Raw genomic sequence first — 18,850 nt, forward strand, 5'->3', positions numbered from 1 at the left:
CAATTTTATTAATACAGACCAGTTTACAATAAAAACATTTATTCAAACCTACCAGTTTCGCCAGCAAACTGTCTGGCTTTTTCAAGGCATTACGGAGATATGAAAGTTAGTAAATGCAAATTAAAAGGATCATAAAAAATGTTGTAAACCAAACTAGTAGCTATGGTTACACGTTACGCATGACAGAGATGACTTATTGTTCTTATTCATTATCACGCATGAGTATTTTATTCATTATCACGCAACTACCTTTTGGCAAGATGCTTTGCCAAAAGGTAGGTTGGTGATGATCTTCCATCAACTATTGGATGGAGAGGTATATCCTGTTTATGTATTTTAGGTGTCCCATATACCTTTTGGCAAAGCATCTTGCAAACTTATTAAATAATAAAATAAGATCAACAGAATCCTATATCAAGAATAGTCAACATTTTGTAAATATATGGGACACCTAAAATACATAAACAGGATATACCTCTCCGTCCAATAGTTGATGGAAGATCATCACCAACCTACCTTTTGGCAAAGCATCTTGCAAACTTATTAAATAATAAAATAAGATCAACAGAATCCTATATCAAGAATAGTCAACATTTTGTAAATAAACTCCAAGCCATTAAGATTGCACCAACAGACATGCTAGCCAGTCTAGATGTTGTATCCCTTTTCACCAATGTTCCAGTAGAAGAGGTAATAAACATCATCCAAGACCTCTTTCCTATAGACATCACACAGATGTTTAGACACTGCCTTCAATCTAATTTCTTCAAGGTTAACAACACCATATACCAACAATTAGAAGGCCTAGCAATGGGAAGCCCACTATCACCATCTTGTGCAGACCTTTTCATGGAAAAACTTGAAAAAGAAATTCTCTCTGCAATCTCTCCGAGACCATCTACATGGTGGAGATATGTGGATGATATATTCATCATATGGCAACACAGCTTAGACAACCTAAAATCGTTTGTGGATAAAATCAACTCAATACAGAGCAAGATAAAATTCACTCTGGAAGTAGAAAACAACAACCAACTGCATTTTTTAGATATCTTGATAAAAAAAACAACCTAACAGTGTCAAATTATCCACTTACAGAAAGCCCACAGATACTGGAAGATATCTTCACTATACTTCAAACCATCACAAGACACACAAACTGAGTATTATCCACATGTTGAAACATAGAGCAAAAACGTTTATATCAGAAGAGGAGGATACACAAAATGAACTCTCACTAATAGCCAACACATTATCACAAAATGGATATCCTCAAAACATCATCAAAAAATATCTATACAATGACAACCCCAGACAAGAAGAATCCCACCGTCAGCACATTTCTACTGTAGTGATACCTTTCATCAAGTCAATTTCTTATCAAATAGCAAGAATACTAAGAGCACACAACATCAGAGTGGTCTTCAAACCAACCACCAACATCAGACAAGTTTTAGGATCTCCAAAAGATAAAGTCCCATTCTACAAATATCCAGGAGTATATTACATTCCCTGCTCCTATGGTCTTGCCTACATTGGACAAACTTCACGAAGTTCAGAAATTAGACAAAAAGAACATGTTGGTGATGTAAACCACAACAGAAGCATCTCTTCCGGCTTAGCACATCATTTCTGCACGTCTAACCACACGATAGATTGGCAAAACAGCTCCATGCCATATCTCGATGACGACTACAGACATCGTGTATTTAAGGAAGCCACAATAGTACTAATAACCGGCAGAAATCTCAACAGAAATCAGGGTGTAATTCTAAACAGTTCGTGGAAAAACTTGATCCTCTCTCTCAATCAATCTGAACTACAGCTAGCCAGTAATCACATTACAAGTCTACAACAAACACGCATGCGTGATAATGAACAAGAACAATAAGTCATCTCTGTCATGTGAAACGTGTAACCATAGCTACTAGTTTGGTTTACGTTTTTTATGTTCCTTTTAATTTGCATTTACTAACTTTCATATCTCCGTAATGCCTTGAAAAAGCCAGACAGTTTGCTGGCGAAACTGGTAGGTTTGAATAAATGTTTTTATTGTAAACTGGTCTGTATGAATAAAATTGTATTTCTATTATAAAACGACCAAAAATGTATAATTTAAATAGGGGAAAAATTAATAAAAAATTAATCTAACTTAATTTATTAATTTATAATATTTTATGAATAATTATTTATAATTTTATAAATAATATTTTATTTTATTTATAATATTTATTTATATATAAATGTATAATATTATTCGGTTAAAATTGATTATTGTATTATTAAATTGATTTTAATGATGTTTGTTTGAAAGGAAAAAAAAAACAGTAGTGAGAAAAATATTTATGCATTGTAGCTCACCATAGAAGTTAGCTGAGCAGGGGAAGCAGCAGAAGGATGTCAACTTATCAAGAAAACGCTTCCGTATTTACTAAGGATATCACCTGTAAATTGTTGACATGCCATCTCTGGCATGCGTGCCATAGGCTCGCCATCTACGATGTAGTCGATGATTGCCCATGTAGAAAAGTGGATATCATGGGAAAGTGATATTAAAAAACTTATTTTGAAACTGATTATAAAAACTTATTTTTGGTATCACAGAAAAGTGGATATCACTTTCTTGTGATATCTAAAATAAGTTTTCATCATTTCCCACTTAAGCAATGAGAAAAGAGAGGGTGAATAGACAATTAAGTCAATAGCAGTGAATGTTCTGGTGGGCATATGAATGAAGGCATTACTTCCTGTGATTAAGAGGAAGAAATTATTGTTCTTGTGTATATCTCAAAATTTCTGATGTTTGTGCAGGCACTTAACCCACTGAGTATTGTGTCTGTTTAATTCCCACCAGTAAAAGGAGAATGGGATCTGAAATATGGTGTCATCAAGGTCATCCTGAGAGATACATGGAGCAGGAGGTAACAGCAAATTATCATTAGAGTTCCGACAGAGTTGGGCAGCAATTGCTTCTACATTAGTATTAAGTAGAGCTTGCTGGAAGGGATATGGTTGTCCATAAGGATGGTGACTCCTCCATGGACAGATCCATCCCATTTCTGCAAGATAGTCTTGATGTCAAAGTTTTGAGGGAATCCACAATAATTTCATTGTAGAAATGTTTTCATTTCTTTCTGGTGGTATAATCTGGTTTCTGATTTTATGATGTATTATTTTCCTTAGTCTTGGATTTTTTGTTTTTAGAAAATTGAGGACAACAAGTGTCCTTCATCAGGAAAAATATTGAAAACATTGTCCAACTGGACTACCTCAAAAGCATTAGATAATTTCATGTTTTAGATTCTAGGGGAATGAAGGTATCCATACCATCTGATAATGGGTCAGTACTGTTGAAAAGGGACAGTGAACCATTACTGGCAGGTTCCCCCTCCACTACAAACACGTGGCTCACATGGAGGGAGGGGGGGGGGGGGAGGTGTGCTAGGAATAATACAAAATTATCTCGTAATATCACAGCATATTGTATAAACCTTGAGGTTACATATGAGGAATTGATGAAGTCCTCCAGATAATTATTTGTTTTTGATTGCCTAACAGATTTAATAGTACAGACTTGCAGATATAGTGGAACCATGTCTGGCACATACTCTGAAGTGAATCCATATCAATTCTTCTCCTTTATGCACTCTAAAGAGAGATAGCAAGCAAATGATACCATTTAAGGAGGTTGTGTTATGAAAAGGTAAGATTGACATGCATGTTAATGTCCTTATTGACAATCTTTTAATGGCTGCCCTCACAGCATAAGAGGGGGGTTTAACCACTAGATGATACAATTTGCATGGCGTACTGCCTCTATACTTGTATGGAGATGCAATGCTCAGTTGTTGTTGTTTTTTTGGCTCTCTCTTTTTCAATCTTTCCACCTCCAACATGCTCGGGAGTATGCAAATCTCTGTCAAAATTAGGGCATTTTGTTCTCGCAATCTTTAGTGTCACATTAGACAGACACTACAGGCAGTTTGGGAATGGCCACTTTTAACATTTAAGACAGAGAATACAAGGTTTTGAGATGTAGAGTCTAACTAGGCAATTTAGATATCCTGCTTTTGCTGATGGCAGTTGAGGTGTGCTAAAAGTAAGGTTGATATTTCTTGTGAGAACTAGGTGACCTTTTCCATGTATGAGTATTCTCCTTATTGCTGTCACTCCTTAATCTTTCATTTCAGAGTAGATTTGTTCATCTGGGACACAGTTCAAATTTGGGTGGGTGGGTGGGTGGGGGATTAATTATGATTGGTATTCCCCTGATGGATACTGCTCAAAGAAGATGCTCTGATTTTAGGTTTCCTACCCATGAAAGGTTATTATTAAACCTATAGTACATTTGTACCACAGGTGGGCTAAGAATTTTTTTCCCCATGTTTTATCAATTTCATATATTTTTTCGTAATTTTTTCATTTATTTTTGCATAGTCCAGAAACCCTGCTCTAGAGACCAAACATGGAACTTTTTCAAGCTACTTCAGGCCTATAATAAGAGGGAAGGTGGTCTCAAACCAGGCCCATGCCCCCCTAGCAGGATTTTTGAATCCGCAACATGCTGGAGAGCAGGTATGTTAACCTGCTCAGCCAACCAGGCCGGTGATTTTGATTGTGTCTGTGTTGTTTCTACTAGAATATCACCTGAATGGATTTTATTCACTTTTGGGAATTCTACAACCATTTGCAACCTTCCTGGATGAAAATTGACATTTTCCTGAGTGGACATACTTCAGTCAGGTGCAACATTAAAATGGTTGCTACATTTATTACTGTCTCTGTTGCTTTTTGTATCTTTATTTTGTTGTTTTCAGTTGATGTTTCTATGTTGTTGTTTTTTTTGACATGGTTAGAGGCCATGATACACAAAGATGAAAAATTGTTCATTCTCGAAGGACTCTGATTCGGTGCCAGAGCTCCCCACCCACCAATGAACCAGACATGGATGCCCACTCTCCAGAAAGCAGTGACTGCAATCAAGAGTGGAATGCTAGGGCTACCCAAGAAACTATACCAGCACCACAGGAAGCCTTGGACCCAGTCCTCCAGATTATGGGGAAGAAGACTCTTGCAGGAATACTAGCTGATTGATTCTAGCAGGGTCAGCCAGGACCACCTGTCTTACTGAAGCAGAGGCTAAAGTAGTGAGAGACTACCAGTATCCTCCTCTTTTTTTTTTTTTCACCCACTGACATCCATGGGTTGCACCACAGGACAAACAAAGTGGGAAGAGGGTGGATCCAGTTATAGTGGCTTGGGAGACAAGATTCAGAAGAAATAGAGAAAATAATACAATAAGAAAAGCATGGAAAAAAAATAAGAACAAAAAGGCCTAGTGTCATCACTAACAGATCTCTCCATTACATGCATGGGTGGGGGGGAACTAGAAATAATACAGAATTATCTCGCAATATCACCATATCTTGTACATCCCTTTAAGTCGCAGATGACGAACTGGTTTTACCTCTCTTAATTTGTCACTTTCTTTCTTTCACCTTTCTCAACCTGATATTTCTTTGAATCATATGCCCCCTTTTTGATATCAAGAATTTTAGTTAGTTACTAGTAGCTTGTCTTAAGTATTTATTGCATCTGGTGGTACTTGATATTTCCACACTCTGTTTTATAATCTCTCTCTCTCTCTCTCTCTCTTTCTCCCCCCCCCCCCCCAGAATATTCTGATATGCAACTATTTTGCTAATTCCACAATCTTTATCATCTAAATAGTTTGGGACATCAGGTCCCAAGTCATTGCCCCTTCCCCATGTTAGAACCTCCTTGAAATGACAGATTGCTGCAAAACATGGTCACATGCTAGCATGACACTATCATACATTGGTGAAGTGACTTTCATTAGTACAATACAAGTGCTCTGAGGAGATGCTAATACTGCGAAGAGAGTGCAAAGTAGAGAGGGTTAAAGATGATATTGGGATTATGGAATACAGATTATGAAGATAAACTGCGAACTACAGACACAAGAGAAAGAGAGGTGATATTACAGGATGCCAATAGAAATTTTTCATTTTATGGAGGATGGGGAGAGGATAAGATCCAGGAAGTAGAGAATGAATGAAGTCGAGAAGGTGGGGTAAGATCTAAATTTTTCTCTAACAGAGTGGTGCATATTTGGAATGGTTTGTCACTGGAAGTGGAGAGATGCAGATAGTATGAATGAATTCAAGAAAAGGTATGGCTGATATGAAGAGTCCTTATGTCCTTGACAGCCTGGATGTATCGCTTAATAATAATAATAGTAATAATACAGAAGCTGATAACTTGGCATCATTTGCCTTAGTATCCCACTACTTTTCAGATGTACATAATGCTATGCACATTGGGAAAAGGAAACCACCCAGACCTGTTTTGACCTTTATTGAGGTCTGTTAAAGTACAGGATACTCTCCTAATACTCTGAATGATCTACAAGATCACTCTAAATCTCACTCAGTGAGATCTAGAGTGATCACTCCTGACCTGAATTACTCCAGGACAGGAAACTCAGCAGTGGCTCCACTCAGCAACAGGCAAAAAGCATAGTCACTCTACTACCAGGAAACAAGAAAATCCAAAGATGAACATTATTAAATGTCATCAAAAGGTGATGACTTTCTATATTGTGGATCAAGCCAAATATAGAAAGTCTGGAAATTTACCATGTTCATAGTTCGCATGAAAGATATTACAGTTTAACTAAACAAAAGTAAAAATTAAAATTTTCCTTACCTTTGCTTTAGAAACTTTTTTGATGGAATAAATCCCAATGACAGTCACTCTATTTCCAGGAACCACTCGTTCACAAAGATATCTGGTGGGAAAAAAAAGAAAAAAAAATTACAATAACTGTATTAAATTCAAACAATTTTATTAAGTTACACTATTAATTATTGTCAACTTTCAAATATTGTTTTGTACATTATAACATAAGATTACAAGAATAGAATATGAAATATAAATGCTGTGTGGTCAAATATATTATGAAAACATGACTTCTAATGTAACGAAAGTTGTAAGTGCATGTTTGAAAGCCAATGAAAAAAAAAATAAAAAATTGAAGTCTATACTGCACATTTGATATTGAATTTATGGAGAACAAACTGCCTTCTATTTCCAATGTTTTATTCAAATGTCAGATAATGGTCTTCATATTCTTTTAAAGTTGTCTACTAAGAATATTATGTGTAACATTAATCCTTATTCAAAGACTAATATCCCATATACACATGTCAAGTCTAATAGTATAAAATAGCTATCCTCAAGCAGATCAGAAATATGGATAATTTGTCTGTAGAAAAACAATGGTATAGCTCTTCTTAATAAGTAAATAAATTGTCCAAAATTCTGTCACATATTTGCATATATGCACAAAAATTTATTCACAATGATGATTAATACTAATCTAATTAAAAATCATAATGAAGTTACTTCTTCCTTTCACGGCATTACACTTACTGGTAAGTTCCAGCCTCACACCACCTCATTAAAGGTCTTCCTTGGTTTTTTCTGGTTTATATTTTAGTATTCTTTTTGGTAGCCTATTCACATGTTGAATCCATTTGTTTTTCTATAATTATCTATTGTTTAGAAAATTGATACTTCTTGTATTTCCTATAAAATTTCTGGTTTCTTCTTCTAATTTAATGTATCCTGCTATTATTATAAATTTTATTTTTGTTTATGTTATTCTTTGCTGGCTCCCCCCCCCCACACACACACATTCTCCATGTTTCACTTTCATATAACATAACAGGCTTTCTAAGGCCAAGGTCCAGTAAAATGCTGAAAACAATTCCACGGACCACTAAGTTACAAAGGCATAGCTGGGGGGGGGATATCCACCCAGGACAGCACTTTTTTTGGCATTTAAGAAATCTTACCTTACTGTCTATAAAACAGCAAATGAGTGATGAAATAGACTTCAACAATGTCACCGACGATTTTGCGAACAGAAAAGCAAGAAAAATAACATTTTAGAATGTTGGAATTAAAGTTTTACTTAAAAAAATAAACATAGTGTTTTTAATTTATTTCCCTGTAGGTCATTTTGACTTTTCGTAATTTTTTTAAAAACCTAAGTAGGAATTACCAACAGTTCGAAAAAACTATGCCATTTATAACATAATAAATCTAAAAGCATGATTTGAATACATATGGAAACATAATTAATTAAATTGGAAGTAAACGATTAAGAGTGTATCATCATTGAACAAAGTTTTAATTTTTATTAAACAAATAAATAATATGATCTAATTATTCATATTATAAATTTAGGGACACAAAAACACACGTGTTGAACAGATTATTTTATTAATTACTAATAAAATAAAACTTTACGTTTCGACCTCTGTATCGAGGTCATCATCAGAAGGATACAAGTGTATAAGGAACCAAGCTACGTACTCTAGCTCACTTAGCCAAAAAATTAGCAGCCACACTCAAGGAATTGGTAGGTCAGTCCCCTTCCTACATAAAAAATACACAACATTTCATTAATAAAATTAAAAACATTACACTCAACGACCAAGATTTATTAGTCAGCTTTGACATAACTTCCCTGTTCACCAACGTCCCAATCAATGACACTATCTTGCTCTTACAGAACATATTTCTACACGACATCACGGTCCTCTTTGCCTACGTACTCCGCTCCGGATATTTCGTGTGGCAAAACAATTTTTACCTTCAAAAAGAAGGTACAACCACACTCACCGCTTTTCCCCCAATAGCTAACTTTTATATGGAAGACTTTGAGCAACGTGCTCTAGAGAAGCATGTCTAAAGCCCAAAATTTGTTTCAGATACGTCGACGATATTTTCACCATTTGGTCCCATGGCTACGAAGCTCTAAATACATTCCTTAGCCACCTAAACAAACAACACAAACGTATCCAATTCACTATTGAAATAGAAAAAAACAATTCTCTTCCATTACTAGACACACTTGTCACATGTCTTCCCTCTGGCTGTCTCTCCTTCTCAGTTTACCGCAAACCTACACACACAGGCCAATACACATAAAAATTCTTACTACCACCCAACACAAAAACTAGGTGTCATATGCACCCTTAAACACAGAGCTCTAACTATTTGTTCTAATGAACAAGCTCTAAACCAGGAATACAAGATCATCAACCAAACATTTATAAAAAATGGATACAGTAAAAAGACTCTTCACAAGATCCTCCACAAAGATACCAGTAAGAACAAAAAAGATTTCAGGAATGCTATTGCCATTCCTTATGTTAGAGGCATTTCTGAAAAAATAGACAGAACACTACACAAATACAACATTAAAACCACCTTTAAACCGCCGAATAAGTTAGGACACCTACTCAGTTCTTCTAAAGATCCTCTTCCACACCTAGCCCACCCAGGGGTATACAAAATACAATGCGCATGTAACATACCATATATAGGGGAAACAGGGCGAACTACCCCAATCAGACAAGACAAACACAAAAGACACATTAAATACCTCCATTTTAGAAAACCGGCCTTTCTGACCACGCACTCCAAATATACCACAGAATTGATTAGAAAAATACGAGGTCCCTACAGAGCACCAAAACCTGGTTTAAGAGAAAATTTAAAGAGTCGTGTGAAATGCTCAAACATAACCCTAAACTCAACAAAAATGATGGCCTAACCATTCCAAGAATGTGGAGGACCCATATACAACCTGTATAACAACCTAAACCAGCCGTAGAAAAATTCCACTACAAGAAGACAACCTGGCGAAGTGTTTGTAACATTCAACAGCAACTGAAGGAAATCATATTATAACAAGCAGAACTGTACAAATCCAGAAGAATATTAATACATGAGGACTTTAGCAGTTTATTGTAGTTGTATTTTTTTTAACATATATTTTTTATTTATTTTTTATTATCACTAGAGGTCAGGCTAGGGAAAAGGATTAATTAACTACGTAGATTTAATTTACTGGTATACAGGGCTAGAGCATGTAGCATGGTTCCTTATACACTTGTATCCTTCCGAAGATGACCTCGATACAGAGGTCGAAATGTCAAGTTTTATTTTATTAGTAATTAATAAAATAATCTGTTCAACATGTGTGTTTTTGTGTCCCTAAATTTATAAATATGAATGCTGATCACCGTGTAACCTTAAAAGAAAGAATGATCTAATTATGTTACTACTTACTTTTAATGAGATGGTTGAGCTTCTCGGCCCTTGCAGAGTTGCTGCATATCTGGCTCAATATTGGTCAAATTCAGTCGAAAATCGGCACATACACGAAGGCGATTTCTGTATTTTGTTTTTATTTGAAGGAGTGATGAAAATCCTTTCTCACAAGATAGGTTGTAGAGAACTGCATGACGATTTTCAATGCTTCTTCAGATAATTCAGGAAATTCACTTCTCACTGAAGGCAAGATCCAAAATTGAGCCAAACCAAGATCACGGAATTGCATTTTAAATCCACTGTCACTTGAAAGCTCAATTAACTGTTCTTTTTTCAATAACGAAAGGTCGTTCTCGTGACTGCAAGCCTGAAATGGATACCAACAATTTGCAAAGGTGCAAATTGTCTGTCTTTTACATAATTCATAAAACCAGTTTTTTCAGAATGAAGCAAAAGTTGTATATATTCACTGCACACTTCATCGCAGAGTACTGAAAATAACCTGTTATTTAACGGTTGGGCTTTAATAAAATTAACTAGCTTTACAGCGTTATATAGCACAGTTTTAAATTCTGGTGGCATTTTAATGCCACCAGAATTTAAAATTGTTTCATACATAGAATTTAAAGTTTTTAAAATTTAAAGAATTTAAAATTGTTTCATACATAGGGAAGCGTTAGCCTCCAATGGAGGCTAACGCTTCCCTATGTATGAAACAATGTACCCAATTCATATCCGAAGCTAACGCTTCCCTATGTATGAAACAATGTACCCAATTCATATCCGGAGCTACTTCCTTGACCATAGAAACAACCCCACTATGCCTGCCTGTAAGAGCACGAGCTCCATCCGAACAGACACCTATACAATTTGTGTATTATGTAATTATTGAAATATTTCTTCTCCAGCTGTTCGGGATGGCAAAGTTCTACAAAATAGAATATCATCATGAATGTTGTTATCGTGCACATATCTTACGTAGCATATTAACTGCGCATCACTTGTAACATCAGTAGTCTCGTCTATTTGTAACACATAATAAGTGTTCTTAACTCTTTTGATTAACTGAGATTCTACATCACCTGCCATATCATTAATTCTGCGACCGACAGTGTCATTTGAAAGAGGAATCAAATCAACATCTTTTAGTAACTTGTTGCCAAACATCATTTTTACCACATCTTTTATAGCTGGAAGTAGCAAATTTTCCCCAAAAGAATGAGGTTTCCCCATTTTCGCTATGTGCAAGCTTAAGAGATAGGATGCTTCCAGTGCCTTGCTATTAATGGAACCCATGGCTGAAACTATATCTTTCCAATGATTTAATGTCCCTAAGCATTGAAAAAAATTCAATTGGCTTATTTTTCACATCACAATGTTTAGTTTCTAAATGTCGGAGTTTTGCAGGTTTCATGCACTTGTTTGACAACACTTCATAACAAAAAACACATTCAGGTTTCTGTTCACTTTCATCTCAACACCAAGTAACCCTGAATTCCAAATATGAACTGTAATATTTCATACTGTATTTTTTCTTTGAACTGCTTGTTTCTTCTTCTTTAATAGTATTAGATTTACTCACTGTTACAACACTTGTATCACAATTAGGGCAAATGAAACATCACCTGTTTCATTTGCCCTTCTTTTCAAAGTCCTAGTTCTAAGCCACTTTTCCATTATTAAAAAATGTTTCTGAAAAATATATCAAACTGGGGTTAACTCAGGACACACTTTGTCCAAGTATCATCACTTAGCACTTCTCAAGATATAATGAGCCTTGGTTGAAGGAGGGAAACCTTCAATAATAAAAATCAATAAATAACAAGCCATTGGCTGAAATGTAGATAACACATGTTCACTTCAAATCTGACAAAACAGCAAGGGAAGGCAGAAGCAATAAAACTATATTATTGTTCACTTCACCCCACCTTTATTATTGTCATTCTGCTGCTACAAATTTAGTGACAGAATGACAAATAATAAAAAGGGTGAAGTGAACAACAATATAGTTTTATTCCTTCCGCCTTTGAACATTCTGACGATATTTGTTATTGTATTTTTAAGTCTCCATTTGATTTCAATAATTTTTACTTGCTTATTCAATTTTAATTTGTTTAGATAATTAAAAAATATATATTTATTCAATTAATTTAAGCCTGCCTGCTACCTGTCCCATCGTCACACACCACAGGTTGAGAAACACTGAACTAAAACACTGAATATTTGTAATCTTGTATTTCTTTGGACTAGGTATGGTTTAAAGATATCATTAATTATGCCTATAATTTTGGTTAATTTATTAATTTTATGCTTTGGTTCTATTTCTTCAAATGTAGCATACATTACAGCCAATTAGATTAGTTGGTTTGTGCATATTGATTTCCTTTTTTTAAATGACAACTTTTATTTCAGAAGATATTTTCGTGTTATATTTGGTAACAATCTTGTCAAGGTTGTACAGAGCTAACGACAGTTCATATTCTGCATTAGCAATTAAAACTTGATCTGCATATAATTAAGTTGGTAATTTGGTTTTAACTGTATTCACACTGGCTCTTTCAATATCTGAATAACACACACACACACACACACACACACACACACACACACGTTGTCCACATTGGACTCCCCTAGTTTGGGTTGTTCAAATGTTCCAGAGACTACAAGTTTCATTCAGAATTTTTTTCTGTGTCATGATGCAGGACAAGGTTGTAGTTTTAAACATGGCATCAGGGGCAGAGAAAGCATAGGTTGTGTGGTGGTTAGCTGAACTGAAATTAATCAAAGTAATGCAACACAAGTTCCGTCAAATGTACAAATAAAGGGAGAACCTGTCCCCAAGAATATCCGTTAGTGGAGGGAAAATTTCCTAGCAACACTGTTTTGAAACAACATGGAGGAGGGAAGCAGTCAATAATGGAAGAGAAGACAGAGAGGATTCGTGAGATCTTTGCAAGAAGCCCGACAAAATCCGTTAGGAGAGCATCACATGAACTGCAAATACCCCACTCCACTATTCGCAAGGTCATGAATCATAAGTTGCATCTACACGTGTACAAAATGCACATTTGCAGGAAATCAAGAAAAATAATAAGCCACAACAGGTAATGTTTGCAGGTGAAATTCTGGAACCCTGTTGATGAGAACCCAGATTTTCCTTTTCTGATGAAGATGCTTTTCATATCAGCAGAAAAGTGAACAGGCACAATGCCAGGTTTTGAGGGAGTTAAAATCCTCACTGTATCATGGAACACGTGCATGGCAGTCCCAAGATAAAAATCTGGTGTGGTGCAATACGAAACGCTATCACTGGCCCATTTTTTTTTTCATGGAAAGCAATATCAATGGAATGATTTACCTTGACATGCTGGAAAATTTCCTCTTTCCACGATTCAAAGACTTGCAACTGCACATCCTCTTTGAAGGGTCCATGCAACTCTTGACAGGTTCTTCCCTCAGTGGTAGACTGGACGTGGAGGACCAATTCCCTGACCACCAATCTTACCCCATTTTTGATTTTTTTTTCTTGTGGGGGGGTATGCGAAGGACACAGTCTATGCAACTAAAGTGGACAGCTTGGAGAACCTAAAACATTGCATTTCTGCTGTTGTGTCTTCCATCACTCCTGACATGCTTCAGAGAAGCTGGTCAGAGATAGATTATCAAATTTTCATTGTGCATGCTACTAAAGGAGCACATGAGGAAGTGTAATGATTTTTTTAAAAAAAAAAAAACTTGGTGAGTGTTTCTTCTGATTTGTACAATTTCGACACCATGGTCCATCCACTTAAGTAGTAATAACACATTGAAACCAGGGAGGTCCAATGTGACACTCTGTGTGTGTGTTAAACAGGACTGGAGACAAGCTGCATTCCCTTACTTGTCTATTTTTATGCATTCTTTAAATGTGGCATTTGTTTTTATTATTATGGTATTATTTTTACATATATTGCCAACTGATTTTATTAATGTGGAGATAATTCAGTGAACTTTAATAATTTATGTGCTTGGCACATAAATTATGAAAGGCAAAATAAAATGCTTAATACAAAAAACACATACTCATAAGTAACAACATCTCACATCAGAATGAACAAACAGCAAATGAATGGTTATGTAAAGAGAATAAAAAAACATCACAAAGTGTATTCTTTTTATACGCCAGGAACATGAGAATTATTAGAAGCCAAGGATCGATTTAATGGCAGCCAGTGGAGAATGAGTTCACAAGTTATGAATATATGGTAAAAAGAAACTTATAGATAATAAGCAGAAATTACAGATTAATAACTGCAATACAAAATAATTATTAAAAGTAATAAGTTAATAAATACTCCAATATAAAATTTGCAGTCTCATAAAATTCTTAGAATAGATTATCAAATTGAAAGAGGTGATGTTATGATGGATTTTTGTAGTGTTCCCCAAGATCCCATGGCTAATCGAGGGAAAGAAAAAAAAAAAAAAAAGCCCCATACTTTACAAGATCAGGCTGAAATAAAATGGATAAATTCCATATTTTCAGAATACAAGGTTCAGTCAGTCAAACATACAAGTTTCAGTACAAAAACACAGTTGCTCTATTCACAACAAGAACAAAATGGAGAAACAAGGAATCTGGTAAACTCTAGGATATGCAAAGAGAATAAGATTATATTAATTATATATTCAGTTTAATCCTTTATCCAAGTGAAAGCAAACAAAGTTTGCACTTTGTTTGCTTTCACTTGGATAAAGGATTAAACTAAATATATAATTTATAGTCTAACTAAGTGAAAAAAACTTCCAACAAAGAATAAGATTATGCTTAACTGGTAATTAATTTACGGAATTGACAACGCATATAAAGTAAATAAATTAAAGATAACTTTAATGAATCACTTCTATATTTCGGCAATGTCACATTGCCATCTTCGGGAACATAAAGATATGGTATGTGCACTAAGGAACTAACAAAGCAAATGAGGAAGAAAATAAGAACTAATTTTGTTCCTAAAGTCCTAATGGTGCCCTCTTGCGGGCTAATTTGGTAGTCTTGGCAGTTGGGCTGAAGTTCTCAAAATGAAAGTCTCCCAAATTTGGGGCAGTTTCATGCACCCAAATTTGTTGAGGTTAGGAACGTTTTTTAGAGCTGCTGAAGATTCTTTGAATAGTCTTTCGTATTTAAACTTGCTGCGATGGATTATTTTTGTCTTCTTCCAACGAATTTTATGGTGGGTATCTAAGGCATGGTCTGCCAGTCCAGAGCGGCTGTAGTCTTGGTGTTCTGAAATCCTGATATTTGTTGTTCTGCCTGTTTGGCCAAAGTAGGACAATTTGCAGCTGCAAGGGACCTGGTATACACCAGGTAGGTCTAGGGGAAGTGGTTGGTCTTTGGTAGAGCGGATAAGGGATGCCAACTTTTTATATGGTCTGTAACAGGAAGTAAGGTCATATTTTTTGAGGATATTAGTTATTTTTTCAGAGGTGCCCTGGATGTAGGGGATAGTGATAGACTTGGTGTAGTCTTTATTGTGGAGGGGGGAGGGGGGTTGTGGTTTACAGGTTTTAGTATTTTTTGGATTTTTTTGGGGTTGTAGCCATTGGCTAAGAAAGTGTTGAGGATGTGGTTTAGTTCCATAGTCAGGGCCTTGTCATCTGAGCAGATTAATTTTGCCCTGTTATATAGTGTTTTTATCACCCCATATTGTTGTGAGGGGGGTGGGGGTGGGATTGCTGGTGAATGTATCTGCCAGTGTGGGTGGGTTTTCTGTAAACAGAGAAAACCAAAGATCCATCAAGCTGGCGGGTGATTAAAGTGTCTAGGAAGGGGAGGGTGTTGTTTTCCTCTTTTTCTAAGGTGAACTGGACTCTGGTACCGCGACGCGCGTTCTCCTTGCCGAGGAAAACAAAACCGTACGGGCGCTAGAGGAAGAGCTTTCTAACACACTCGGCCTTGATCTATGGTCGATACTTCATGACATTTCATGCACATCGGCAAGAAAGGAATTCGAAAAAATACGTAGTCGGCACGTAAAAAAATACGAAAACCTGACAAAGACTTCTACTTCTGTACCCCAGCCACCACTTAACACGGTAGTCAACCTCTCGTCGGCAGTTTTAAAGCCTGAAGCACTCACCGCACTTTCACGTGGTCACAATTTCGCCCTAGCTCCTAAAAGGATACCTGCTGAAGAAATCGTGATCCAAATAGAGCGTGGAATTCGCAACCTGCCTAACCACATCGCCAACAACGTGAGACTGGATGTAGTCGGTGTTCTCAGGAAAGCCAAACCTCCAAAATCCAACTTATCCAAAAACGAATATACAGCCCTACAAGAATTAAAAAACAACAAAAAAATAGTAATCACCAAAGCTGATAAGGGAAGCGCCACTGTGGTACTTAACCAAAAAGACTACAAAGGTAAGCTAAATTCTTTAATACGAGACCGTACTACTTACCTCCCCATTGAATATAATCCGACCAACTCTCAGATTAGAACTATCCACAGTCTCCTTAAGAAAGTCACTTCTTGGCCTGTGGAAGTCACCAACAAACTTAAACCTTATAACTCTAGACCCCCCCGATTATATGGACTCCCAAAAATACATAAACAAAATGTGCCATTACGTCCCATAGTGGATGGCATTGATTCCCCCACATATAAATTAGCCAAACATTTAGCCAAAACGCTCACACACTACACTGGCAACACACCATCACACATAAAAAACTCGGCCCACTTTAAAGCCAGTATAGAAAACCTCACACTCCAACACACTGACATAATGGTCAGTTTTGACGTCTCCTCCCTATTCACTAATGTCCCACTCAAAGAAACCTTTGAGCTCATCCAAGCCAAGTTTCCTCCCGATATCTCAGCCCTATTTCAGTTCACAATGAACTCAGGCTATTTCGTTTGGCAAGGAAAGTTCTACAAACAGATAGAGGGGACAGCCATGGGTTCACCACTTTCCCCACCCTTGGCCAATTTCTTTATGGAGACATTTGAAGAGAAAGCCTTAAACTCCGCCCCACAAAAACCCACTATTTGGCTTCGTTATGTGGATGATGTGTTTGCTATTTGGCCACATGGCTCAGATACACTCCACTCCTTCCTAACACACTTAAACAACCAACATCCCAGAGTCCAGTTCACCTTAGAAAAAGAGGAAAACAACACCCTCCCCTTCCTAGACACTTTAATCACCCGCCAGCTTGATGGATCTTTGGTTTTCTCTGTTTACAGAAAACCCACCCACACTGGCAGATACATTCACCAGCAATCCCACCCCCACCCCCCTCACAACAATATGGGGTGATAAAAACACTATATAACAGGGCAAAATTAATCTGCTCAGATGACAAGGCCCTGACTATGGAACTAAACCACATCCTCAACACTTTCTTAGCCAATGGCTACAACCCCAAAAAAATCCAAAAAATACTAAAACCTGTAAACCACAACCCCCCTCCCCCCTCCACAATAAAGACTACACCAAGTCTATCACTATCCCCTACATCCAGGGCACCTCTGAAAAAATAACTAATATCCTCAAAAAATATGACCTTACTTCCTGTTACAGACCATATAAAAAGTTGGCATCCCTTATCCGCTCTACCAAAGACCAACCACTTCCCCTAGACCTACCTGGTGTATACCAGGTCCCTTGCAGCTGCAAATTGTCCTACTTTGGCCAAACAGGCAGAACAACAAATATCAGGATTTCAGAACACCAAGACTACAGCCGCTCTGGACTGGCAGACCATGCCTTAGATACCCACCATAAAATTCGTTGGAAGAAGACAAAAATAATCCATCGCAGCAAGTTTAAATACGAAAGACTATTCAAAGAATCTTCAGCAGCTCTAAAAAACGTTCCTAACCTCAACAAATTTGGGTGCATGAAACTGCCCCAAATTTGGGAGACTTTCATTTTGAGAACTTCAGCCCAACTGCCAAGACTACCAAATTAGCCCGCAAGAGGGCACCATTAGGACTTTAGGAACAAAATTAGTTCTTATTTTCTTCCTCATTTGCTTTGTTAGTTCCTTAGTGCACATACCATATCTTTATGTTCCCGAAGATGGCAATGTGACATTGCCGAAATATAGAAGTGATTCATTAAAGTTATCTTTAATTTATTTACTTTATATGCGTTGTCAATTCCGTAAATTAATTACCAGTTATGTCTAACCAACGTATAAGTCTTACTACTAGAAAGATTATGCTCAGGAAGAATTATGCTATTTTATGCAAGATTTCCAAATTTTTGAATAAGTTTCTGAATGAATTTCCATATTGAGACTGACAAGATAAACATCATGGCAGATTTTAAGAAATGTTATTTTAGTCCTAATTCTACCAGATTTAAAGAAGCTATTTCAATACACATTTAATTATCCTTGCTCAATAACTAGCTATTCTGTGCCAAACTTGATTTGTCCAAAGTTGTTAATAGTGCAATCAATGATTCAAATATCATTTTCAAAGAAATTAAATTCCAGGTTTAAAGTTATCATTCAAGTATCTCGAGAACCAAATAAGAAAATTTCTGCAATTCAATCAGAAAAACTTATTCGAAGTCTGAAAATCTTGTAAAAAGGCATTAATTTGTCTGGATTTCAGAAGCCTTCACATAAGATTCATTCTTCACTACACAAAAGATAATCTTCCTTTTATGGAATCTGCAATTTACTAGAGTCCTTGTTTGTGCAGTT

The 18,850-nt window shown here is 36.3% G+C and overlaps 1 protein-coding gene across 2 annotated transcripts in view; it reads right to left on the reverse strand.

Annotated features, from left to right (window-relative positions):
• Mcm5 (Minichromosome maintenance 5) overlaps nucleotides 1-18,850 on the reverse strand; it is a 288,604-nt gene that overhangs the window by 163,490 nt on the left and 106,264 nt on the right. For both annotated transcript variants that reach the window (XR_016548356.1, XM_090393095.1), the window contains exon 6: nucleotides 6,730-6,811. Coding sequence is in view for 1 of the 2 variants with exons in the window: in XM_090393095.1 (XP_090249221.1) it covers nucleotides 6,730-6,811 (82 nt within the window). In the remaining variant the exon portion in view is untranslated. The remainder of the gene's footprint in view (nucleotides 1-6,729; nucleotides 6,812-18,850) is intronic.

This window comes from Typopeltis vanoorti, chromosome 1 (genome assembly GCF_054136105.1).
Source record: "Typopeltis vanoorti isolate ZY-2024b chromosome 1, IOZ_Tvanoo_1.0, whole genome shotgun sequence".
Taxonomy (NCBI): domain Eukaryota; kingdom Metazoa; phylum Arthropoda; class Arachnida; order Uropygi; family Thelyphonidae; genus Typopeltis; species Typopeltis vanoorti.